The sequence below is a fragment of the Gymnogyps californianus genome, chromosome 2 (assembly GCF_018139145.2).
Source record: "Gymnogyps californianus isolate 813 chromosome 2, ASM1813914v2, whole genome shotgun sequence".
In the NCBI taxonomy this organism is placed as follows: domain Eukaryota; kingdom Metazoa; phylum Chordata; class Aves; order Accipitriformes; family Cathartidae; genus Gymnogyps; species Gymnogyps californianus.
In genome coordinates this window covers 141,585,063-141,613,019 of record NC_059472.1, presented here as the reverse complement: position 1 = coordinate 141,613,019, position 27,957 = coordinate 141,585,063, and the positions used below count along the sequence as shown (strand labels likewise).

Genomic DNA, 27,957 nt, shown 5'->3' with positions numbered 1-27,957 from the left:
ATTAAAAGATAATGTTACATTAAATGAGTTAAAAGAATGACTTTATTTTAAACCCCAAATGTATTTTGCAATCTGACATATTGCATTTATTACTTTTCATGCCAATATGGAGCCCTTCTCTTGTAAAAGTCAACCCCAAAGAAAAACTCCCATACACATTTTTTTTTTGCCATTTTTTTAATAAAACAAGCATGGGGGGCATCTTGGGCCTGATTCCTCCCTGAGCTTCCCACCCATTATTGTAATAAAACATATAGGTTTTATACTGCAATTTTTAAGCTGTCCCTTTGACTTTTGTATTCACAAATAAGGAAAAAAAATGTAAGGAATGAAAAAACCTCATATTTTTCAAGAAACTATTCATTAAAAAGAAGCAAAAAAAAAAAAATTAAAAATGGGCAATTTGGAGCACCTGAAGGAAAGGGATTGTCAGTCTGAAGAGAAATTGCTATTTCAAGAAAAGCTGGCATAAGCCTTTGCCATTCTTGGAGTTGTTGGCATTTCCTTTCAATATATAATAAAGAAAAAGAAGTCACTTTTGTATTTTCAGATGCTTTGATTTCCTGTTCCCATGTCTTCATATACATCTAGGAAAGAACATACATATATATATATATATATATGTGTGTGTATAAAAAACAGTTGTCCACAATGCTGCCTTTCTTTTCTTTAAAAAACACTGTTGCAAACATATAAACAAACCAGCAGTTCTAAACACAAAAGTAAAAGAGTTCTTCAGCCTGAATGACAGCTCCGGGGACATATTTGTAACACACTGGTATTTGGCTGAATTTTTAGTATGCGTTAAGATCTCTAGTTTTGAAAAGATAAGACAGGTCTGAGCCATAAATAATATAATGGCTAATATAGCACCTCACATCATTGCTGCTTTTTCAGTACAGATATTTCAAGTTGCTCATACATCATCAACAATAATGTACCGGAGCACCTGCTATAGGGTAGCCGTAACGGTAGGCTGAGTCAGTGTAGTCCGCAGTACAAACCCCGTGCTGAAATGCCTGGCAAGGATTTGCATCCTCGTTGCTCTTCAGCAGTTGGCAGAGCAGAAATTTGTGAAATGGTTAATGCGTGATTTGAGAGAAACAGTGTGTATGAGAGGAGAGGGAGATGATGTAAATTTATCTTCATTTGAAGTGAAAATGAAACCTAAGTTACAGTTTCTGCTCGCAGAAGAGTTGTGAGCTGTCAGTGCTTATGTATAAAAGCGGGCTATGCTCATTAGCTTTTGCAGCCATTTTTTGATTTCTTTCATATGTGGAAGAGACTGTTGTCCAGTTTGTCACAGGATTTATATTCAGTTTAAAAAAAGTGCAAGGGTCATAAAAAAAAAAAACCAAAATGGCTTAAAAGAGTGTGTTTAATGAAATAGTTGAGTATGTGGCAGAGACGTAACACCCTATGACTGTGTAGCCCAGAGATGGAGCAGAACAGTTTCCTCAAAAATGGATTTCATGTTTTTCCTTTGATTCTTTGGAGGAGCAGAGAAGGCAAATCTGCAAAAGACTGTTGTGAACAGTGACTAATATCACCATGCGATTGTAAAAGTGCAAAGCCAGCTGTCATCTCAGCTGATTTTTTGACTGCAATTAGGTTATGAGTCCATCAGCGCAAACCCAAGAGACTTTAAGAGTTTAATTAGTTTCCAGCAGTATTCTTACTTTTTAAGAGCTGGGGCACATCTAAAATTTTGTAATCACTTAGAGCGTCAGAAGCATATGTGCATGTGTGGATGAATGGATAAAAAAGCTGATAAAAGCATAAGGAAAAGTGGAAGGAAAAAGCTATTCCCAGGGTGTTAGGCATCGGCTAGTCTGCCAATTTGCTGGTACTGTCACTGGGATTTCTAATCGCAAGAGAGAGAACATCAGCTAACACTGTAAAAGTTAGATTCAAAGAGAGGATTTGAAAGATTCTCAGACTGTAAATCTGAGAATGAAACAGTGGTTTTGACTTATTTTTCTTTGCACATTAATTCTAATAAATTATGAAATTGCAGCAGTTCCAGTCAGAACCACTGGGAACAAGAGTAAAATGATCACTTTACCAACAAACCTGTTTGGCTCCCATAGCATCCGTTCTTTTGTTTTGCACAAAGAGAAATTCCTGCTGTAAGCAGAGTGCAGGCAACTTCTGTATCATTTTTCCCATGAACATTGCTGATTACTGTACAGATGGCTGCATACCAAGTCTGTGGGAGCCATTCCTAAGCAATCATTACTTTGCACTACAGGAGTTTGGAATTACTTTCCCAGCTCCGTTCCCTGTTCTGTGGTTTTTTGTTTTTTCCTTATACTGAATGCTGAAGCATCCTGCTGCAAGCACCAGTTATCCTTATTTGTTTACCACTCAGAGTGCTCCTTCGCAGCAGGTCAGGAATTGGAAAATTCATGGAAGTGATCTTTCTAATCTGAGTAGTTTACCCATTATCATCTATAGCAGATTTTGTTTTATTAGTGAAAATTTTGTTCCTACGTTTCTTTTTAAAAATCTTGATATATGAAAAGAACAGCAAAATGGGTTTATGCAAATGAGTCCTTTACAACTGCAGAATGTGTTTTGTGAAGTTTGAGTTGAAATCTGAACTGTCACAAAGTTCAAGTTACCTTTACTTTGAATTCATTCCTTTTTTAGAGGTGTCATGTATCAGTGAGAAAGTTGAGAAGGAAGACATGTAGCAGGAAGAATAAGAAAAGATGTACTTCATGAATGCTATTTTTTACATCTGGTTTAAAAAATCATCTTAAGGTTCAAAGTGTGTAACTCCAAGCAGGACAAAAATGTCATTAGTAATTCATTATTGCTTTCTCACTGATCAGCTTGCTTTTACAAGCATGGCTGCATGTTCGCATATATAATTTGGACACACAGTTGAAGATGTAACCTGTACAAAATTTTTAATAGTGTAAGTAAGTACTGAATGCTAATGCAGTCACATTAACATTGTGATTACTCAGCCGACTGATTAGTCTATTGGTAAGAGTGCGTATTTTCCTTTTCAACCGTAAAAGAAACAGAACACATCATAAAAACATGGAAAATGTGATATAATAGGCTTGTTACCAAATAAAGTCTTGTGTGCTGTTCTTAATTTGTAAGAAAGACTGTCAATATTCAGAACAGATTTATGGCAGCTATACCGCAATTACAGAAACTTTACAGTGTATTCACTCTTCTTATGCCAAGAAGTGCTACAAAGTAGGTGATTTGAACAAAACCAGGACTACCAGACACTAACTGCATAAGCACAACGTGCTGTGGTCTTTCTGGTATTTAACTCAGCAAAAGTGTTTCTGTGGAGTTGCCAGCCAGGGTACTGCAGTACTTCTTTTGCTCTAAACCATGAGTTAAGATACAAATTAAGACATTGCTTACTCAGGTAACTAAGCATTGTCCATTAATATTTCAGTGACTATTTTATCAAACACTGGTTATTGATCAGCTGACCAGTTTCAACATTGCAAACCCCCCTCCCGCAACTCTACTTGGCACATGGCTGGCAGGTCTGGAAGCCGTGCTGCCGATTAAACTGCTTTGATTGACTGAAGATTGAACCCGCTCAGTGGGAAGTGGTGATGTCTCAGTGCCATGAAACTATAGCCACCCTCTTAAAACATTTGGGAATTTTCATTTGAAATTGTGTTTGAAGATCTTAGCTTTTGTTTTTCAGACTTAGACAAAACCGGCGTGATGAAACAACAGACTGGAGTCCTGAGGAAAAGTGAAGGATTGGATAGGAAACGGCGGAGGAACTGATATAGCTTATACCTGTTTTCCTTCCTTATCCCTCTCGCTGGAATCCAACACCAGCTACCAAAATGTAAATTGTTCTGGATGCAAAAGTAATTGTCTTTGAGCTACCACATGAGCAAACACAGGCTTTAACTTACTGTTGATGGTCTTATTGCCGCTGCTCAGGAATATGCTGAATAACTTCATAAACAGTACTAAGCATATCCTGGCCTGGGACAAAGTCAGAGCCAGGAACAGATTGACTTGAAACCTGGAAGTAGCAAAGAGTATTCCTACTGTAAGTACAAATTGGAAAAGTTTCAACAGAAATTAAACTGATAATGTAACCTCATTTTTATAACTTTTCCCTATCAATTGTTTGCGTGTGGATTTAACAGTTCATCCCTATGAGCTGACATTTCATTTTGAGTAAGTTTTCATCACATATATAGTAAGGCAAGCAACAGCTTTAAATTCAATTAGGATCTTAGAAGATTTAGGATGCAGCTCTTGCATTTAATATAGCAAGTATTTTATATTAGTGTACCACAAGTCAAGGAAGGAACATTTAATAAAGAGAGAAGCAGGAGAATGGATAGTAAAAAAGGAGAAAATATTCAGGGAAAGAGTTCAGCATAAAACACCCACCAGCATGTCAAAGAGAGGGAACTGCAAGGTATTTCCATAAATGAAGTAATAATGAAATTGTTCAATATGTTAAGTATACAAATCTGCTATTATGTCAACACAACACCTAGACTCCCCATCCATAAGGAATTCTCAGTCTTTCTGCCTATACCCAACCTCCAGTTCTTCATTATTTCCACTTTCTTCTTTTTCCCTTTTTCTGCTAACTAACTAAAATGAATCAGTGGATCAAATGCTGACTTTATCTGCAATGACATAAATCTGACTAACTGAAAAACCAGTGGAGTTTCTCCTGTTTCTTGAAATTTTACTGGAAATTAGAATAGATTTCATTGCTTGTACATCCACTCTGTTGTCCTTGTCACCTCTCTCTCCCTCCTGACCTACTAAGGCCCTGATTCTGCAAGAATGTGACTTTGTGATATGATCAGCCTAAGGGATATCTCACAGTGTGCTTACAGCTGTGATGATTTAGGGCCTGATCTCCGTACTTAATAAGCCTCCTACAGTCACAAACTTTCACAGATACAGTTCGGCTCCTCTGTTTTCTAAAAGCCTTTTATCTCTACTGCTGTAAAAGTCTGTCCTCTCCACTAACCTTTATGATAGCACTCTAGCCCTAGAAATGTCTATTTCCATCACCTAATCTGTCCTGGTTTTGGCTGGGACAGAGTTAATTTTCTTCCTAGTAGCTGGTACAGTGCTGTGTTTTGGATTTAGTTTGAGAATAATGTTGATAACACACTGATGTTTTAGTTGTTGCTAAGTAGCACTTATCTTAAGGATTTTCAGTTTCCCATGCTCTGCCAGCAAGCAGGTGTGCAAGAAGCTGGGAGGGAGCAAGGCTGGGACAGCCGACCCGAACTAGCCAAAGGGGTATTCCATAGCATAGAACATCATTCCCAGTATATAAACTGGGGGGAGTTGGCTGGGAGGGGCGGATCACTGCTTGGGCATCGGTCAGCGGGTGGTGAGTAACTGCATTGTGCATCACTGTTTTTTCTTTCTTTTTTTTCCTCTCTTCTTTTTTTTGTTATATTCCTTTTCATTACTATGATTATTATATTTCATTATTATTATTGTTAGTATTATATTATACTTTAGTTATTAAACTGCTCTTATCTCAACCCATGAGTTTTACCTTCTTTCCCAATTCTCCTCCCCATCCCACTGGGCGTGGGGGGGGGTGGGGCGTGAGGGAGCGGCTGCGTGGTGCTTAGCTGCTGGCTGGGGTTAAACCACAACATAACCCCAGTAGAGAAAAGGGTTTATTAATCTATGACTGTTTTTTGCTAATACATTATGTATTATGAGAACTAATCATAACAACAAAATAGGTGTGACTGTTGATGTGACCCTGTGTGATCATGTTCTAAGAGCTCTCCCTTACCTGACCATATTGATGCTCCCCAAAGATACAAGACTGTATTGCCAGAAATTTTCCCTAGCAAAGGCAAAGTGCTTCTTCTAATTCCTCCCAGTTTCAGTCTGTTGTCCCTAAATTTTGTGGCCCTATTTCTCATTTTTTCTTTGTCCTTTTACACCACAAAATGATCAAAATGATCTCCAACTGCTATACAGTAATGTCAGCAAAGCCACAATGCAGAGAAGTAGCATATGTAGTAGGATTTTTTCTGCTAGCAAAATTCCTGTGCTTAAGTCCTCCCCCACAATACATGAAGCTAACAAAATAATTCTTGTGAAACATAGCTGAGATTTAATTTGCATATTCTCACAATGAAAACTTTAAATACCTCCCTGAGGCTTTTCTGCACTGCCGAAGTTGTATGTTGCATGAGCAGGAACATTAAGGCCAAGGGAAAAAATGGCATCACAATAGTTACTTTGCTTGTGTGACCCAAGTGATTCAGTGCCACCCATCTACTCAACACTACTAATATTCTTTTAATATAGGGTAGCTGAACTGAGATTGTTGTCTTTAGAGCTTGGTTAGTTCCTTACTGCACCATGTTGAGACAAGTACTGAACTAGTAACAGTAAAGAAAGAGTAAATACTGGGTAAACAATAGCCATGAATATGGTGTCATATAGACATCTGTAAAAAGCAACAGAAGCAAACTGACAGAAGGATTCCAGTACAGATATTTAGTACACCTTAAGAAATAGAAAAGGAACCGTCAGCTTATGATGTAAAATCGCATACCCTAGAACCACTGGCAAGATCAGGAATAGCGACAAATTCATATATCCCAAAATCATCCAAAGCACTTTCATGTCCTAAAGTTAGAACAAACAAATGTGAAAAAAGGTATCAACATGTAATATGAATCTGGAAAATAATGAGTGGCAAAGTAATTTGGCCTAATTTTTTAAACATCTGAATATTGGTTGTTTGATCTGCTTTAAACCACTTCCCTGTCAAGCTCCTAAACTGCTATGGAGCGAGGCAGGGCAGCTGCACAGCCGCTGTGCACAGTGCTTGGCTATCTCCATCTTGGACCAAGTGAGGAGCTTCTTGCTAACCTCAGTAACAGATTTGGGACTCTCTGTGCTGGAAGGCTAAACAGACCGATTTACTTTCATTTCCCGTAGAAAAGAGGCCAAATCCATAAGCTCAGCACATCTACACTGTAGTGAGGCAGTACCACCTGAATCTTTTATAATGCTGAAAATAAAAAAAGGGAACATGATACTAAGAGGTGCCACATTATTAAACCAGTTCACAAATTGTATCTGGGACTTCGGATACAACTTGTAGTTATGGTGGGAGTCTCTTTCTCTACCCTCCCACTGTCCAGGAGATATGAGACTCTTGATTGTCTCTTGGGCATCACTCCACAGCGAAGGCTGCAGCACTAAAGACAGTGCTGAGATTCGCTCCTCCGATACCACTTGCTGGGGTGAAGGACCCTCTGTGCTCAAGTGAATTTCTTACCTTCTTAAGCTTCATATACTTCCCTATCCTCTTGCATGTAGCAGTTTATGGCCTGCTCTGATGCTTTCGTAGAAAGGGATGGGAATAAAAGTGCTACCCTTCCAAAGGATGGCCGGTCTCCAGCCTCTCCTGCCCAGGATCATTTGGGAAGGATTGTGGAGGGAAAACAGGCAGTGGAAGAACCACACCGGGTCCTCATGACACAGAGAAAGGTAGTACAGAATATGGTAGAGGCTAAAATATATATACTGTAATGTCGTATTATTATCTCATGATTTTGGTATCAGTTGGCGCCATGAACACTTAGAATTGTGATCCTCCCATGGCGTATCACCTCTCACTGCTATCCCATAATAACACTAATTTTTTTCATATCTGTGAGAACAGTGGAATACAGGTGATTCTAATCCCAGAGTATGAGGATTAACAGCTAGAATTCAAGCCAACAGGGTCCATACCACTGTGAACTCCAGGCATGAGCTAAACCCATGCTGATCTGTTGTCATTGTGGTTTTATCTTCAGTAAGCTAACACAGAGGTGTGCAACCTAAGTTAAAAACACACTTCCCTTCCTTTTCTTCTTTCTTTTTGTATATGGAGATGCTAATTTTTTGCAGGAATGGATTTTGACCTTATGCTCACGTTTCTTTTATTAGCATTACCTGAAAATGTCTGTGCCTTTCTGTAATCAGCCTCTGGCCTAGAAAACATAAACATGTTTTTCAGTTTGATGTCATAAGCCAAGGAAAGAAAATTAATATGATAAAATGCAATTCTCTTGATGGTAAAGACTTTAAGACCTAAGAATGATTTATTTTTGTACCTGCTCTGCAGCTTCTGTTGTATCACTGAAAAGAAGAAAAGAAGAAAAATCATTCTTTTTGCTCTGATGGTCCAAAAGAAGAGCTGGACTGTTCTTAACTTTTACATACCTTTATGTGGCTGATATCTTCTCCATATGAATAAAAAGGCCATAGCTAGGATCAAAAATAATGAAATTCCTGTTATTACTGCAAGAGGTGACAAAGATTTTCCTTTCTGGGCCAGCTTTTCCAATCCTGTGACAAAGAAGATGAGTACTGTATTTAGTCTCTTGTTCTGTACAATGTGCTACAATGACACTGAAAAACGCATCTTTCGAAATTCACCTGAAGCTAGTAAACAGGCATACAGATACAAAATAGATACAAAATTTGGGTTCTTGTGAATCAGTAATATTTTTTTTTCCCCACAAATCTCCTCGACTGGAAAAGCAATGATATGCCTATCAGAAATGAATCCAGAACAGATTGGTACCTAGAGCTAAATGAAGGTCAGTAAATGTAATCCACAAATTACAGCATCACAAAAAGTAGATGAATATTCTAATTTTAGGCATAGAGACACCGAACTACCAAGGAATTAGGTGACAATTAGGTGAGCAGTTTGTGCTAGATGGGAGGGAAATCCTAGCTGTAGGAGCTGTAGAGTAGGAGGGGATAACTGAACTATTGGTTTTTTTCCTAAAGATTTTCAGATCACTGACAGTCTGGGTGTTCATCAAATCCCATCAGAAGCCAATAAATTATCTTTGTTTGTATTCATGTCTAAATATGTCCAAAGTATTTCCTTCCTTTGCTCAGATCTTTTGCTGAGATATGCATTGGCAGCAGTTTTCCAGCAGGATTTACTGATGCAACACAAAAACAATATGTATATAATTACATACACAAAAGCATGTGGAAAACATTTGCACAGAATTTGCAAAGACAGGAATGTGAAAGTTAGGAAATGCCAGACATAGTTGCTTGTGCACCCTTACCTTCCTCCTTTTGCTCTGAATCGTGCAGAATTCATGTAATTAAAGGCCATGTCACAATCCATACAGGTAAATTAGTGCTGCATATTTGTCAGTGCCAGCTTTATTAATACAATTCAAATGTGTATTATTTAGCTGGATGTGTTTCCAGTACTTCAATGAACTCCTGTGCAGAGAGCTAGCATTGCTTACATCTACTTACACCTCCATGTAATTCACTGGCATTGTGCTGGCTGCGTGTGCAGTGGTTATCACAAAGATTAAATATGTACATTTCAAACCAGATGCATCCTGAAGAGATGGGAAAATAAATCACTGCAATTTCACCAAATTTCTTTCATACTCCTTCAATGTACTGCTTTCCTCAGAAAAAAACCCCAAATGCTGGAGAATCAGCTGAGTCCTTAAAAATGTTCTTTAAAATGAATAAGTTCAAATTTAGACTCAATAAATCTTATCTCCACAGGCATACCGGTGCAGAAAACAAAGATGAGCTGCTTGCATGCATTTAACACACTCAAGTTGACTCAACTTAAGAACTCAGCAATGACTTGTGTACACAATGAGATACCTCCTCTTATTTTAAAATCTAACTAGTCTTGGCTAAAACTGGGTAACAGCTTAGCGCAATTATTGATATAATTGTAACTTATTGATATAATTGTTTTCTTGATGATTTTTAGCATTAATTAGGCAGCTGTTTATAGCACCATATAGGTGAGTTTCAGTCCCTTAGGTGGGGAAGTTGTGTAAGGTCTGCTGAAATATCAGAGTTCCTGTTGCTGCTGAAAACGGGGCTTCCAGTATTTTGAGAGGCACAGTCCAGGCTCTCTATCTAGGATTATGGGGACAGGGAGAAGGGATATGGAATAATATTCCTTAGTATGTTTAATCAGTTGCAACCAGAATTTAGCCTGAGCAGGATCTCTGAGGTTTAGCCTTGTGTGTGAATTCATACCTCTTAGATTCAACCAGTGTCGCATTACAAAGTGTAGGCTCAACATCTGGATTTAGTGCTATCTGAATAATGCTCATCAAGAAGAAAATGGCTACAGAGGGGGAAACTGAAATTTTTAAATTTTTAAATACACAGGATAAAATGTTTTAAAAAGTTTTATTTAGGCAAAATATTTGTAATTAGGAAATGTATGATTTTAAGTGCAACTAAACATGAAGCTGTGGAGTTTTCCCTTCTTTTCAGCCTTTGAAAGGAAATTTCAGCTGAATTCCTTAACACTTATTGATGAATATTCACATATGTATCATTGCTTACATGAACTTCCTGGAGAAATGTCATGTTTATTTCTACTGACACATAGCTCTGGTCGCATTTTCTTTCACCACTAGCCACATTGTTTAGTTTTAAAGTGCAGTATTCTCATTGTAAAATTGCAACCCATCTTCCTTCCAGCATACTGAAAGCCATGGATTTGTGATGAATCCATAAGTCAGCCTGAACGATGGACATCTGCTCTCCTTGTTTACCTGACTAACAAATGGCTGAGCTCTTTGTTCTGCACAAGTGAAATGGCTTTGTTAAGCTTTCTAAAAGGCAATCTAGTCTATCTTGTTGAACATTAATAGCATACATTCCTTATCTGAAAATACTTGTATCGATCTGTATTAATAAGAGATATCAGACTTCCTCAATATCTTGTTCTTTGCTGTATGCTTCTGGAGATTTTCTGAAAAACTGCTTTGTTGCTGTTTAATGCAATCTGATACAGGAACTGCGGTTATAATGTATGAGAAATAAAGGTGTGCATTCAGCAGAACCTAGCAGTCAATCCATAGATTCATAAATATGACGGTGAAATAATGTTTACGAACAGATTGTAATAAAACCATTCATCATCACAGCTTGCATTATTATTGTACACTAAACTGAGGTTCTTATAATACCTAACCACACCGGAAAATATTAGAGACCTTCATTGCTGTGAGTCTGTGCCTGGTTATTTTAGTCAGTGGTGTATGCTTGAAACTGTCCCACGTACTGGTCATCTGGTGGCCCCAGGGCTCACAACTCCTGAAAGCTGTGGGAGAGCCTTGGACAAAATCTGCCCTTGGGAGGAAAGGCCCACCTTGGCATTCAGCAGATTTCCACATCATTCTCTCCATTCATCTTTATCATTTTTAAAGGCAAGAAGTAAGAAACAGAGTAAGAGACATATAATTCTGCCATGTTACTTGGTCATGATGAGGTTTGACTACCGAGGAAGTTTTTCCGCTCAAGGGATAAAGTTCCAAATGGTCAAATATATTTTAGTGTCAAACTCCCACAAAACTTCAGCATCTTAGTGGGTCTTGTCCCAAGCCGTGTCACACTGCGAGTAAAACTCAGATCCCACTGAATGGCCAAAATCCCCTTTACTACATTGTTAGCAAGACCTCACTTCTGATATATATTCTCTCTCTAAGAATTATTTCCTTTTTCTGGGGTTGACACTCTGCTTAGACGTTACAGTTACAGCAATGAATTAATGTTCTTACCTACAGAAGTAATGACAACTGTGAAGTGCGTTTCATCTCGTTTTCCAGTCACATTGTTGAACGCACGGCACATGTAATCTATTGTCTTCTGGGCCACTTTATCAGATACAACTTCCAGACGGGGTCCATATTTGATTACATGAGTAGTATTGTCAGCCCTTTGAATCCACGAATAAGTATTTGGTGGATTTGAATCTGCTGAGCAGTCAAACAGTATAACTTCCCCCATGTCAACTGTAAACACCGCCCCTATATTCAGACCTTTATCTGATTTAACTCTAAGTCCATAAGGTCCATCTGCATTGAAAAAAAAGAAAACACAGTGGAAAAATTAATATAAAAGTATCTAATTAAACTTTAAATAGAAGCATATCTCTAAACTTAGAATTTTTAAGTTAGACTAGCCTTTAGAATAGCTGGCATTGGATTAAATCATTTCAATTAAAAGGCTTTCAGTTCAGTAACTTGACCTGTACTAGGTTTATCTCAGACTATACCCACTTAATATGGATCTAATTGCTGTTTAGGGAAAAAGCACAGGTCTATGCATTGTTCAGTATGATAAAAAGAACAAAAACTGAAAACAATTGGAAAAGCTGTGAAGTAAAGGAACAGGTCTTCTTCAGGGGCATATTTGACCCTTTCTATTTCAATGCCAAATTTATCGGCATAAGTAATTTCTCTGCACATTTAAAAGTGAACAAATTAGCCTTGAAATATATAAACATTCACTGTAATACTTTGCAGTATAATAATTATTTGGGGAACTATCCTATAGGTATAATATAGAGTGGGGTGTGCCTTCGATAACTTCAGAAAAAGTTTTCCATAAATGACTGCTAAAATAAACTTTAACCTTCCCCCCCACATTAGTAGGCTTCTACTATTTCAACATTTATGCTTCTTTCAAGAGTAAGTCCTTGTGCTGAAAGAAAGCTGTGTTTCTGAATATAATTAGAAGAGGCATATATTGTCCAATAGTCATGTGTTCATTACTCAGAAAATTGAGCAGCTAAGTATTTTTAGGGTAATCTTCATAGGAAAATGGGAAGGGAAACAATATATTTAAATACGATAAGAATATTTCCCATGTTATTTTTAATAGATCATTTCAAATCATGGTGTTTTTATATCTTTACATGTTAAAATCTATTTTTACAGCGATCTAAGTATAGAAATTAATGTAGAGAATATAATAATCAAAATGTGCCTTATTAAATTACTTTTTCCAGTCAAAAGAACTAATCATTTTAATGTTGCTAATTCCCTAAGGGCTTACATGCATAATCAAAAATGCACAGACCTAATATTGACAGAAGCCAAAAGAAGAAAACATGCAGAACATCTTTTTGGTAGGATCCCTGAAGTTCAGTAAAGCTGCTGACAAGTGCCTCACACAGAATGGCATAGCAAAAAGACCGGTAAGTCAGTATTATGCCCACTGTAGACAGTGCAATCAAGTAATATTTCCACCTTCCTAGGGTTGTCTGGCAGCATTAAGATAATGTAGCTGGGTTTGAATGTGAAATTCCCTGCTACATGAAGTGGCACACTGGCACGTTTCAGACTATTTCTCATCAGGAAATTCAAGCTGACGTTAGACCTTCCTCTAACATGCATGCTTCTATTTATTGTCTGTCTTTTTTTATGAGACCGATCTGTTCTTCAAGAACACATAGGCAAACAGCACACAGCACAAATCAGGCCATTTTGTGTGTGCCTCTGGGTTTTTTTCTCTATTTGTGAAGGCTGAGACAAAAGAATGTAGACTATCACACCATGACCTCAGTCTAGTCCACTTTTAACCAGATGTCCATATTTCACAACGTAAACTTGTCAACCTTTTTATTTTCTCTACTTATTTCTTAGTGGTAAGCTTTTTGCAGTCTCATTTTTAAGGAAGGCCCAACACCATGAATAATATTTACTTGGGAAATGCAATACAGATTCACTTCAGCATGAATTAGCGCTGCTCCCACCTACATCGCAGGGGCCACTCTGAAGAATCAAGGCATTTTTTAAACTAGATGCTGGGCTGCTTCTTCACAGGCTCTGCAGTTCCCGAGTCATTTGCTTTACTGTATCCAAGAGCCAGCTGACCCTGTAATGAGCATTTCTGGGAACTGCAGACCTCTCACCACTACTTCGGCTTGGCTGCCCTCACTCAGGCGGCACACTTCTGTGGACGGGGAGCCCTCCCAGAACACCAGCCTCTCATGGGGGCTTGCCTGCTAAAGGTATTTGCTTCCCTTTTTGCAGATGGGAAAGGAGAGGCATGTACTGAACTCTGACTTTTTCATAAATGAAAGTAAAACCCCTCACACACTATTTATAGGCAGGAATGCACTTTTTTACTTTTCAGAGCAGTTCAGTGGTTCCTCTTATCCAATTCTTCTTTCTTAGAAGAATTAGCTTTTATTTTCACTGATAATATAACCTTTGATATACGTAAACAGAGATTAATGGTAAGAATAGCTGACTGGTCTCTGTGCCCCCTCACTAGGGAGATTTACCACAGTCTGCAAAAGAATCAGAACTGGTTTTTTTTCAGTATCATAACAGTGCAGCATAGACAGATAACATTAACAACATAACTACACTTTTGGATGAAAGCTGCAAATTGAAAGAAACCATTATAAAAACACTGACGCACACTGCCTGGGGAAATACGTTTGAAAAAAACAAAGAAAGGTTTTCTTAAGAAATAATCAAATCTTGGCAAGGTCTGAAAAGTGGCATTCCTTGATGAAGTCAAGCATCGGGTAACCCTTCTGCTTTGCCTGGATCAGTCTTTTGTCTCTCCTGGGCATTGTGTACATCATCGAGATCCCTAAACACTGGGTAGCTGAGGGATATACACAGCTTCAAGGATGATTCTGAAAAGCAGATAATTAACCATTTCCTCTCTAGGACCAAATATATTCTAGCTTTGGGAAGTCCCAAGGAAGGAAATCCCACTTTGTCTGTTAAATTCAACTCCGTCAGCACAGTACAACAGTTTCTGCTGCAGCCTCCATGACAGCAGCTTCTTCCAGTCTTGAAATAATTTGTTTCTGGGTCATGCTACTGCAATAGCCATGTTCCAGGGTGCGTTATCATCATAGCTAATGGAGAAGAAGAATAATATTAATGAGAAATGAAGAACAAAACACTTTTGATTGTCAGTAAAAAAACCACAGTGACAGCCTTCATGGATCCCTCAGCTCTACTTCTCCTTTCCAGTATCATTCTCAACAGAAACCTGCCTCTCGTCTCAGTAAAGCCAGTTAACTAAATGACTTGTAAAATAATAAATCATCTGTTCTGAGCAACAATTTACTGCTCTGTGGGAATATTTCCAATTGCTCCTATCACCACGAGACTGTTACAGTTTCCAAGCAGATGGCAGGTATTTACTGTGAGCGACCTTTTTTTTATCACCTCCAGTAACTCCCCCGCAGCAATGACATATGGCATATAGAGATGCCGGGGCCTGTTCTGGATTGTTATTGACAACTGGGAGCTGGGAGACAAACCACCTCTGCAGGCAGAGGTTGGACCGAATTATGTGACTTTGTATGGCTCAGGAAGTAAGACCCCAACTCTCATCGCTAACTTGGATATGGTTAGTAGTGCAAGTATTGCAGTCTTTCAGCATTGCATTGTTTTAATATTTTTTTCAAATTTTAAATTATGCACAAAGCAAACCCTCAGTTCTGATAAAATAAAAAGTACATTCTGAAAATGCAAATACTTATAACACTATTTCCACATGTGGAAAAAACCTGAATTTCAAAGTTTTTGATATATACAGATCTTTTGAGCTGTATATCACAATCACTCCAACAGCAAAATGTTCCAGAAATGTGGACATTGAAGTAACTTTGAGATTTTAAAGTTCTGCTAAACAATGGGTCAAAAATAGGTGTTCAGTTTAGAACTTTGAAAGATTTTTCAAATTTGCTGGAAAATACATGTAGTTGAGTGAGGGAGAAGCGAGGAAGCAGTACCAGAACTGAGACTGAAGGGCACACACCTTGTCAGTGCAAGTGTCCCAGACACCTGTCAGCGCCATAAGTGCTCTGGAGCCAATCCTGTGTGCAACAGGTCAGAAACGTGAATGCCGAATGGGCTGTGCCACAAACGAAAAGAGCAGTCCGAAAGGTAGCAAGAGTGGCAAATATTTTTCTAGCCTGACCTTGATTTTACTGCATTGTAAGAAGGCTGTCAGGTTGTGCTGGGTACAGCATCCCCAAGTTTTGTGTAGGTGTTCTTTGAAGAGAGAGGTGTATAAGGCCCATTCATAGCTCACTGAAGTGAGAAAAGCAGTAGAGGCAGTGCATTCGAACACATGCAGCTCTGATTCTTAGCACCTTAAACACTTAAGTGTCCTGAGATTGTGACTGTACAAAAGCAGGCATTTAAAAATGTGCTGCCTTGAGGAAAGAATATCATAGAATCATAGAACCATAGAATGGTTTGGGTTGGAAGGGACCTTAAAGATCATCTAGTTCCAACCCCCCTGCCGTGGGCAGGGATACCTTCCACTAGACCAGGTTGCTCAAAGCCCCATCCAGCCTGGCCTTGAACACTTCCAGGGAGGGGGCATCCACAACTTCTCTGGGCAACCTGTTCCAGTGTCTACCACCCTCACAGTAAAGAATTTCTTCTTAATATCTAATCTAAATCTACCCTCTTTCAGTTTAAAACCATTACCCCTCATCCTATCACTACACTCCCTGATAAAGAGTCCCTCCCTATCTTTCCTGTAGGCCTCCTTTAGGTACTGGAAGGCTGCTATCAGGTCTGCCGGAGCCTTCTCTTCTCCAGGCTGAACAACCTCAACTCTCTCAGCCTGTCCTCACAGGGGAGGTGCTCCAGCCCCCCGATCAGCTTCATGGCCCTCCTCTGGACCCGCTCAAGCAGGTCCATGTCTTTCTTATGCTGGGGGCCCCAGAGCTGAACACAGTACTCCAGGTGGGGTCTCACAAGAGCGGAGTTGAGGGGGAGAATCACCTCCCTCGACCTGCTGGCCACAAGTCTTTTGATGCAGCCCAGGATACGGTTGGCTTTCTGGGCTGTGAGCACACATTGCTGGCTCATATTCAGTTTTTCATCCACTAATACCTCCAAGTCCTTCTCTGCAGGGCTGCTCTCAATCCACTCATTGCCCAGCCTGTATTTGTGCTTGGGATTGCCCCGACCCATGTGCAGGACCTTGCAATTGGATGATTTTTCTTTTTATTATGGTAATGGTAAGTTAAAACTTCATCAGTGCTGGTTATGTCCTTGTAGAGCATTTAATCATGATTCTTCTGTCTAATGTGATTGAAACTCAAGTCACATCTGCCCTGTTTAGGACTCTCTGCAGCACTCCTTCATCTTCATGTCTGCATTGCTGTCAATTTTATAAGCTGCACCTAAGGGATCAGCTCTCGTCTAACAACGTCCTTGTTAGTCTTTGCTAATTTAGGTAGTATTTTTATCTTCTCCTGGTGCAGTGTAAAGATACACACACACACACACTTCAGATGCGAGACACCCCCTTACCCAGTTCTTCCAAATTATAATTAAAAATAAATAAGTAGCAGAATGGATAATCAGAGATGAAAGGAGGAGGAGGAAAATATGACATAGTAAGAGGTGTAGGTTCTGAATATGCTTGTAGTGCAATCATGCCAGGTCCAGGGCATGGGCTGTCTACCAGCTGCCAGATTACAGAGCCCAACAAAAGCAAGAGCAAGCACCAGCCCTTGACTGGACAGGAATCCAGTTCCAGTCCTTGCACTGTGCCATCCACACTGTGCCATTGGTAAACTGGTTATATCTGAACACGACTGGTGGTAAAGTAGCTCCTGACCTGTCTGATTTCAGCTCTCGTCTGAAAAGGACACTTCAGCCCCTGAGGACATGAGGACCAGGGCCTAGCAAGGTCACATATGTGGCATGTGCTACTTGCAAATCTTGGAGGCACTGGAGGTTGACATTACAGGAGGGATAGGGAACAAAATGAGAGTGTCTTTTCTAAGATTTAAAGTAGAATTGTTGAATGTTGACTAAACCAATCTTTTGTTTCCTCCAACTCGTTTCATTCATGAACTCAATCTATGCTTACAGTTAGTTTCCCTCTGCTATTGTTTCCAGTCAAAATACATGGCTAGCTTATGGTCTATTCTTCTGCCAACATTGGTCTTTACGCAACTCTTCTTGCTCCCTCATGTTTCCCACTTGATGTGGAAAGCAAATACCCCTTTCAACGTTGATTTTGCTAAACCCGACTGGAGTATCTTCTCCATTCCTTTCTGTTCTGCTTCTTTCCAGTTCAAGATCATTGCTCTGAGATGTGCAGGAACTGCACACAGTATTCTACATGTGGTCTCATCTTCTGTGTGCCATTAGTATTCCCCTATTTCATTGCTGGAAATATTTTGCCAACACACCCTAGAATTACATATGTCTTTCTCATGCCTGAATCACACTTTCAGTTCACAGACATCTTGTGATAGCTCAATCACCCATGCTCGCTGCCTCAGTTATTTCCCAGCCAGTCTCCATCTTATCAGCAGTTCATGTTTTTTATTCTCTAAAAGTGCATGCCCATTTATTTTTTACCAGCAAATTTCATACCAGTTCTATTACTCTGTCAAAGTCATTCAGTCCTCTCTCTCAGTTTAATGTCGCAGGTGAACTTCAGTGACATACTCCCAATCTTTATGCTGATGTCATTAATGGAAGTATTAAACAGGACTGGACTCAAAATGATCTTGAGGAAAACCACTAATAGCAGTCCTTCAGCCTGGTACTTCCTGTACTTAGCTTGTTGATACTGTTTGCTGTCTCTATTTTTAACATTATTTTCTTGTATACCCATCTGATTATTTTTTTCCTTTGAGTCACATCTCCTCCAGATCTGAAGATGTCTGTACTGTGGAATTCTTGAAGTTCATATTTGTTCATATTTGAATTCTGCAGTTCAGACTCATCTTCACAACTACATATCATGGAGTAACTTTTTATTATACTGTTGTAAGTTAGAGCTGTATACAAACAAGCTCATTTTGAATGCAAGCTCACATACAATGTTGACTCAACTGTTTTCTGCCTGTTTCCATAGTTAGAGGCACTCTTTCCAGCCAGATCATTTATATAAAGGTAATTATGAATATTTCATATACTCACAATATATGGTTGGTGCAATTATCTCACTTTCCATTGCACTGACAGGGTTAGATACCAGACAGCTGTAGTTCCCAATGTCTTCTTTTACAACAGGAACAATTAGAACTGTTGCATTGTTTGATGAAAAGGTGTAATTAGGGCCGGCACGGAGAGGCTTCCCATTTTTCATCCACTGGTAAACTACCCTTGTACCTTTTTCCACAGTACATTTTAATGTAATATTCCCTACATACTCTACTACCCCTGAAGATGGTTCAGTATGTACAATTGGCTTTGTGACAGGAACTGTAAAAGAAAGAGATATGAAAAGTTATAAAAGTGATGAGCCAGTATATTACAGTCTTCACTGCCAAGATGATACAAATAGCAGTCATCATCCTCTCTGGAAAGTACTTGGATTTCAAATTTTATTTATTAAATGTGGTTAAAGGTTGAAAAAAGAAGGCCATATTCTCAGCTGGTGACTGTAAGAATTGTTCTAGTACTTAAATAAAACTTGACTGTTTATATTTCTGGTAATACAACAAAGGCTGCAGTCAGGTATACCATGGCCTCCAGCTCCTGCCTTGTAAGCAGATCCCTGTGGCCACAGAAATGAAAAGAGTGCAAAGCATGACATTGCCCACAGTGTGCAACTTCCTCAGTACGGCTGCCTGCACCTTTGCTGACACCGGGCACCGCTGAGATACGCTGTCGTGAGGATGGCTGCAAACTGGGACGAGTATGGGAGTTAAATGGCAGCTACAACTTTGTCACAACAATATGTCATTCATTTAATTATTTTAAGCGCAACAGTTACAGGGCTCCCTCTGTATAATCCATAAATTACAGTAGCCTCTTGTCATTCTTTTAGATCATTCTTTTCTATTTCCTTTTTTTTTATATCCCCACAACAAGGAGCAGAGTACAAAGAGGGAACTTCAGTATTTTAGGAATTCAGATCTGGGCTTCTTTTACAGACCAGCAAAAGTCACTGACTCCTCTTTGACAGTTACAGAAGGTAAAGGTAAAGTTGTTCAGGGAGAAAGACTATTTGAAAGTTAATGCATCCTCGTGACTGATAGCACAGCAGAGCCTTACGAAACATTATTTCTTAGAAGTTTGTCTAATTTAATATTAATTATTGGTTTCTATGCTCCTTCATTTTTTTACTTATGATCCAAAAACATTAGTCAATACATTAATTTTGTTTCAAGATGACATATTGTAGGATTCCCTGCAGCAGCAGTAGAAAACAACATAACTTAATTGTTAGTATTTATTCACGTATGGTTGGATTAAATTATACACTATTGTAACTGGATACTAAGAACTCATACTTCAAAACTATGGCAATTTTATTTTCAAAATGAAGATACTATATTTTACTAACTTACCATCAACAGCTACTTGAATCTTTTGACTGGCAGCTATTGTCCCATTTCCACGGACATTGACTTTTACAATATAATTGCCCTCATCACTGATATGCAATGGATTGATCATCAAAGATGCGTTCGGTGGTATGAGGGTAAACTTGTGCTGATATTCCAAGTCTGGAACTACTGTTTGATTTACAGAGCCAAGCAAGTATTTTGGATTACTTTGAGGCCTCTCAAAAAGCCAAATTATCTGGATTTCAGAAGCCGTAGCATTGAAATTGTAGTCAACAGTAAGATGGAGTGGCTGCCCCTCAATACCATGGATGGTATGAGATGGTACTGTCAACTTTAAGGCAGAACAGATACCTGCATAAAAATGAAAGAACAAACAAATAAACCCAAAACACAAATGGAAACACTGGAAAACTCAAATGAGAAATTCTCACAGAGAAAAAACTCTCAGAGTTAAAGCTTACACTTTTTTGTGTAAGATTTCAGTAAGATTTCGAGTAAGAAAGGGCCAAACTCCTATTGACCTTGGTGATGTTGGATCTAGCTATAGAGCTCCAGTTTTAAAATATATGAACAGTCAAAGGAAGGATATTTGCAATTTCTGGGCAGAGTATCTGTTATTGTTGAAAGTCTGACATGAGGTCAAAGGTTTGCATTTACCTTAATGTTCAAAATATTTTCTCTTTAAAATATTTCCAATTTCTAGACCATATACTGTCTAACAGTCTTGGATTGCAAACTCAGTTTTTAAGATTTTTTTTTCTGGGTTTAGCGAGGGAGAAATTTCTTACTGTTACTTTGCCAGTTATACTGAGAAACTGACTGAAAATCCAACAAGCAGCACTTCCATGAATTTGTCTGATTAAAATGATATACAGTTATTATTGCTGTCTGCACTGTACACATAAGGCTAAATTCAAGAAACATTACTAAGTTTGCAAAAGTCAAGCATTCCAATTTTAGGAAAGAGCAGAATTAAGGTTTGCTGTTGATATGCACGAAAGCAAAATTTTCAGCCACGATTAATCCTGTTCTCCGAGAATCCTGCCTCAATTAGAGGGAAAAAAAGGCCACTCCTGATTTAATCATCAGCATTCCCATGTTTCAGTTTAGAGTAATTTTTCATTGTGTCAGCTTTAGACAGATTTATAGAACATTATTAAAACTTTACTCTTAGGACTGAGTGATCGATTTCCACAGCACTCACAAGTACAGCAACGGTGTGAAGCGTTGACATTAATGAATTGATTTCACAACACCATTATAATTGATAAGACTTTACAGATGAGGAATTTATGCACATAGAAAATTAACAGCAAAAATAGCCACTCATTTTGGAAGATCAATTTGAAATATTAAGGACTGGATTTTTCAAAATACACACAAACAGATTTTAGTATGTTCAAGATGCAACTCCTATTGACTTCAGCTGCAGGTTTGAGTGCTCAGCTTTGAGTGCTCAGTATTGCTGAAAAACACACTGCAAGTGCTAAGTCAAAACCCTAGGAAAAAAGCAACCTCTTATTCGTAACAATATGTAAAAAAAAATGATTTAAGTAATCCATCTACCACTGCATAGGAGTGCACTGGAAACTGAGAGAAAGAGAATGCACTGCCCAGGGCAACACGCAATGCTTTCACCATGCACCTTCTATTCCTTTCCTGCTACTGAACATCTTCTTCTTGACATGCTTCCCAATACCTGTACCAAAAAAGTAACTCTTCTGCTGAAGTACATATACCCTCTACCTGGAAAGGGAGGCAAAGGGAGCTATGTGTGAAAAATATGTGACTGTGCTATTAAAGATTAATATAATGCAGAGATAACTTTGTTTTTTGCATTTCCTACCTTCATAGCATTTGTCTTTATAACAAAAAGAAATTGTTAAAGGTTCGTGTCTAATTTCCTAGGTTATATAGCAGGAAAAGATAAAAATATCAATTCAGTAGAATAATATGGTACCTGTAGATGCCTTTTGGGTTAGAATCTTCAAATTTCACTGCACAGCTGTTTGCCACTTGAGCTAATAGCAAAGAAAACTGTCGCTGGGGATCGGGGTAGGGACACAAAAAGGGGGTGGGGGTAACAGATGCAGCATGGCAATATGTAAAGCCAGTAATTAATTTCAGAGGTACTCTGGAAGGGCACGAAAAGTAGCAGAGCAGAGATGCCATGGAAGGGGACTGGCTCATGGGTAGCCAGCAATGCTGTCCGTGCTGCTGAAGGTGCTGCACAAAACCATGTGAGATATCCTAACTGTATTTCAGGAAAAACCCCTATTCCTAAGAAATCTCTGGTCAAATTCTGTCCATTCAGGAACTAGTGAGTTTTATAGTCAATACAAAGCCAACTACAAAGTCTACCTCAAAAAAGTAATTTTGTGGCTGGCTTCACTTTTCCTAAAGCTGAGCAATACTATACTCAACTCGACAAGTCAGCTCGCAGTGTTTCTGAGGGTATGGCAGGGAAACCAAAGGACAACGTGGCAGAACACTATAGGAGTGATGTGTATAAAGACAGTGAAACCCCTTGACAGAAAGACTGTCAAACCCACCTTCTCAGGGACCAAAGAAGAAGGAAGCAGAGGATTTCAGGTTGCATGGACACTGATGTGGAAAGGACAGTCGGGGTTCAGCTGAGATGGGAGAAGAATGGGACAAAAAGGGAGGAAGAGTGTAAAAAAAATATGGAGAGACTTAAGTGGAGGATGCACAGGAGAGAGATGTTTACATGCTTAACTTTTTCTAGATCAAAAATTTGAAACAGCTGAAGCACATAAAATTGAAGCCTCCTCCCCTACCCCTTTTTAATAGTATTTGTGGCCTGGTGTTCTTGCACTGTTTTCTAATGGTGCACAACTCTTAGGGACTTGCTAGACTCTGGGTAACGGGAGATTAGTTTTGTTGGTTGTTGTAACATTTCTCAGAAGTGAATTCCCTCCCTGCGAACCTTACAATACAAATCACATTTAAACTGCTGTTGTCCATTTGAAAAAAAGAGTGTAATTCCTCAGTAAAATCCTTCACAAAATATTTAATGTCGGAAATCTATTTCATATAACCCATCGAATACATTTCAATTTTTAAATCTCCTTGAATGAAGTCAAAACCATCTCTCAAACACTTGGAGATCTGTAAATGATCAATTAAAAGATCTGTCCATGTCCTTCCTGATTCTTTACGCATGACATCATTGCTCAATTTTTGGGTTTATCTAGCTGTCAGTAAGAGATTGTGCTGTAGGACAAGAAGCCAGTAACAGCTGCAGAGTAATCATAAAATATGTACAACAAATAATAGTTCTCACAGATCTGTTTGTGCAGAAAATTAGCAAAAACCAAGCAGGTCTAGTGAGCACAAGGAAAACAGGGACCACCACTATAGAAGGTATCACCATAATACAGTAAGATAAAGAGAATTGTGGCTGAAAAACTTGATTTCTTTTCAGTTAAAAAATGTGGGAATAGAAATCCCAAAATAGAAACCACTTGATTCACGGGGCAAAGTGGCTCCATGTAACACCTTGGAAAGACATTTTGATCTGCAGTTAAGCAAATTCTTTTAGCAAGGACCAGAGGTGGTCAGGGAAGAAACCCCATTTTCCCCTGGAGTCCGTTCAGGAGTGGCTTTGGGTGAGTGCAGGCTTTCCTGCTGTGCTGGGGTGATTTCATGAAGTGCTATCAGCATGTGGGAGCTCCGCCGCGGCTGGCAGGGCCAGGGGCAAGGCAGGCTGAGGCTCGGAGAAGCTGTTATTAGACAATGGTGCTCTGTTGAAGGCTAGGGTTTTACAGGAGCAATGCTGGGAGACTTCTGGCTTTAACAGAGATCAAATCTTCTGCAGTCTGGAATATTAGTCTAATTTCATAAGTTTTGATTTTAAGTTAAAACTGAAGACTGTTATGACTAATCCTTGAATTAACGTAAATAGTGAAATCAAGCCAATGTGCCAAACTCTTACTTAATTCTCATCAGGCACAAATTCCATGGAATTTAAGCCTATCTCTATAGCTTTCTAAATATAATACACATTTTTCCAAGACGATGGAGTTCAGAAAACTAGTTTTTGTATAATAACCATAAGGCAAGCATGTTGTACCAAAATGACCTCCATTTGGGGCTCAGTGATCTGTGCTTTGCTTGCATCCCACTTTGCTGTCACCAGTATTAGCAAGCACAACAGAATCGTTGTTGACATAAAACAAGGGCTGCAGCTTTAGTTTAAATAAAAACCTATGACATAACTTTTGAGTTTACGGCATAAACTGAAACCTGCTTAGCGAGGTTTTATCGTTCTCTGAATTTAACATGCACATCTCCTTGTCAAAGTGAGTTTGGATTCTCAACTGCTTTTCACCAGTGTTCGTTTAGCTCTTCTGCTCTCCAAAAACCCTGAACTTGGAGCAAAATGTCATTAGATGAGTGCCAATAGTTTTTACACTTTTTGCAAATATGTTAATTTATGAAAAAAAGAGATATAATGGACCAGGAAATCTGCAATTCCTATACCCCGCAGTTATAGCAGCAGGGACTCGGGCATACCCTTCCCCATTTCGGGATTTTTGCCCAAGAACAAGTTCCACTGAGCTTTGTTATTTGACCTAATTCTTGCCTCTGAGGTCAATGTCTTTGGTGGGCTTTGTGTCATGCCCCCAAATGCACCTGATTCTTGTCATGATATGAAGTACAAGCTGCACATTTCCCATACTAGGAAACATGTATCTCTGAGTAAGGGTATACGATGAGACTTCCTGGTGAACAACTGTGTACAATAAAGCACTCTGCTTGCATACCAGTATCTCTTGTAGGATTTTAATAAAAAATGTCGAACAAAGTTGTAATGCAGATAAAGTGAGTATTCACTGTATCTTTTTATCAAAGAGTGTTTTCATTATTAAAGAAGAAATCTGATAAACTTCATATAAAACTGCAATTGTTACGAAGCCAAACTCTTGGCTAAGTATTTAGCTTAAAATCAAGGAAACTAGGAGACGGTATATGAAGTTCACAAAGAAGACAGATACAAGAAAAATTGTCCTTACACATGAATAAGTAGAGGATGCACTACATTTGTAATAGTATATATTCCCTCTGTTGATATTTACAAAAACAATTAAAGACAGAAAAAATTAACCACAAGACTTTGTAGAAAGATAAGTTTATCTAACATCTGATCACAGGATATTCCTGTCAAAGTGCATAGAACATCTATTTTTTATCAACTGCATGGATAACAAACGTATACCTATGAAAACTGTACCTAGACACCAAAAAAAATGTACTATTAATGGGAAAACATTCTTCAGTTGATTGAAAGCTTAATTTAGTTTTAATACCAAGAACATTTAAATATTACATATAAATTTTCCCTATTAACTGTAAGGCATCATAATGAACTGAAAAATAATGTCTCAACACTGTCTCAACATAATGCATTTTTAAAGAGATGTGTAACAGCTTCTCTATAAACTTTGGTTCAGAATCTGTCCAGCCTTACTTGTTAAAAAGAATGCACAATGTATGCATTACTTAATAAAACCTGACAATATATATGTAATCAATGCCTGTGTTTTATTTGCAGATTATGTATAGTGCCAATTTTTGCCAGTTGCTAAGTTTCTAGCTCCACTCTTAAAATAGGGTGACACAATCTGATTAAAAGCTTTTAGGCTACCTTCTTAAAATAAAACATCTGACAATACAACAGAAGTATCTTTGAATTTAGAAGTATAAAACCAATTCACATTTCCACAATGACAATCAAATATAGTTCATACCGTTTCTTACCTACAAGCAGAAAATATATTTTGCACTGTAAGTCCCAAAAGAAGTTGGCTAAAGGGCTCCATGAAAGCATCCTGTCCCACACAAATCCCACCTTCTTCTCAGCGCTAAGCCAGGGCTTGGACCTGCAGCTGCTGGTTTATTTGCTAGGGAAATCAGCAATGAGTTAACAGGCCCTATCCTGTCCCCTGCCTTATGTGATTTGAATATGTGTATACAAAGAACAAAGGGAGTGGAGCACCTGTTACACGAGCACCCATCTTCATTGCCTCTGACTTTATCGTAACCCTTCCCCAGCAGTCACAGCAAATGTGACATAGAATGTAATAAATGAGGCACAGAATACAAAGTACGTTCAATTAATAAAAATAAGTGAACGCACCCAATGTACAGGTTATATAGGTATTAACATCCTTTAGTTACAGTTTCATAAAAAATACTGTGCTGCTAGATGGTTCTGTTTATTTCAAAGTAGTATTCAGAAGATTTTTTTTTCAGATCTTTTCCAGTGACAGCCTCTCCTTTTCTGTTATAAAAAATACTAAGAGCAAGAGCTTTGCTTAAATTTTTTTCTAGCACTTTCGAGCTCCTAACTTTTCTGTATTTTTTTCCTTAACATAAGCATAACTCGGCGAAGGTTTTGTTCCCCTTCTCTAAACAACACGTAATGTGAAGTGTCTATCAAGCATCTTGTAACAAAGAATCCTGTGGCTAGAGTGGACAGCTTACTACAGTTGTTGAGTTAGCTGCTGATTACTGTTTATTCTGCATCAACTTACATCGGTTTAATTAATATTAATGTATGATTTGGATTTTGTCCAAGGCTGTCACTCACTGTACAAATCTAACCAGCAGCAAACCAGGCAACCTCCCACAGTTGCATGTGCAGTAACAGTTTGCAACAGCAAATATTTGCCTCGAGAGGGATGGTTTATCCATAAAAAACCACACCAAGTTTTCACTATACAGTGACTATTACGGATTAACAAATATTGGGCTAGACTGTATCCTGCCTTGTGCAGGAGGGACTGGTAGTGAGGAATTGCCCCCCTCTCAGTGCAAGGGTCCTGCAAGGTGCTAAGCCCCCACCAGAAGGGCTGAACACTCAATTTTTACTTCAGGGAGGTGAAAATACCCAGATCCTTCCAGAATTCTTAGCAGCTCTGTACAATCAAATGTAAGAAACATGAGGGTTATTTCAGGTTAACAAAAAAGTAAGTAAGTACAGTGGTCCCACCAGAAATAATGTCACCACCTGACATGACCCAGTAGATGAAGAGGGTATTTTGCATATTCCCAAAGGCTTCCTGGGTCCACTGTCCTGCCCCTCCTGAATGTTGCTGTTTATAACCTGCTTAATCCACTTAACTGTAGGCTAGACGTATCAAATTGCAACCTTTTATAAAACCTGTGTTAGAAATTATTATCGACTTGGTTTCAACATGTAATAAAATATTGGTCACAGGTTCCAATTAATTTCTAACTGAAATGAATGGGAGCTTTCACACTGGGATGAAGTCTGTGTTAGTGTTTTAAATGCCCGATGTGGGCAAAGAAAATTAAAAAAAAAGAACTGATTAGCAAAGTTATATTTTTCAAGTGTGTCCCCTTATTTCCAGCATTTGGATATGCTCTTGATGTCATTAATATGCTGCAATTTTTTACACTGAATAACTTACTTTTACACAAATAAAGTGGATGCTAAAAAAAGTACATTATTTTTTCTATAGCATTCTAGCTTGTGCTGGTTGTTAAATGGCATTTAGACTTAATCAAACCTTATTAATTTCTTTTTAATAAAAGCAACTACATTAAAGCAACTTTATTTGCAGCAGTAACATTCTGAATACTTTCAGTATTTCTGCAAATTTTAGTTATTTTATTACTAACAAGTAACTTTGTTACGTGCTAAACTTTTCAGAGGTTTTCCACAGAAATAACTATGGATTATATTCCCAATGGTAGCCTGAAGTAATGAACTCTTGCTAAAGAATGCAGGGAGGGGACCACTGATCCCGACTTCCCTTCGTCACTGGGTCGGTTCAAATGGAGAGCAGCAC

At 38.5% G+C, this 27,957-nt stretch overlaps 1 protein-coding gene across 1 annotated transcript; it reads right to left on the bottom strand.

Annotated features, from left to right (window-relative positions):
* Positions 1 to 434: 434 nt before the first annotated feature.
* On the bottom strand, positions 435 to 26,217 carry HEPACAM2 (HEPACAM family member 2). The gene is made up of 10 exons (XM_050892296.1): positions 25,901 to 26,217; positions 20,120 to 20,470; positions 18,744 to 19,028; positions 11,586 to 11,882; positions 8,227 to 8,352; positions 8,118 to 8,142; positions 7,957 to 7,994; positions 6,563 to 6,636; positions 3,909 to 4,021; positions 435 to 587 (listed from the first exon to the last, which is right to left on the bottom strand). Exons 1-9 carry the CDS (start codon positions 25,968 to 25,970, stop codon positions 3,920 to 3,922), a joined length of 1,368 nt encoding a protein of 455 aa, XP_050748253.1. The 5' UTR covers positions 25,971 to 26,217; the 3' UTR covers positions 435 to 587; positions 3,909 to 3,919.
* Positions 26,218 to 27,957: the final 1,740 nt, after the last annotated feature.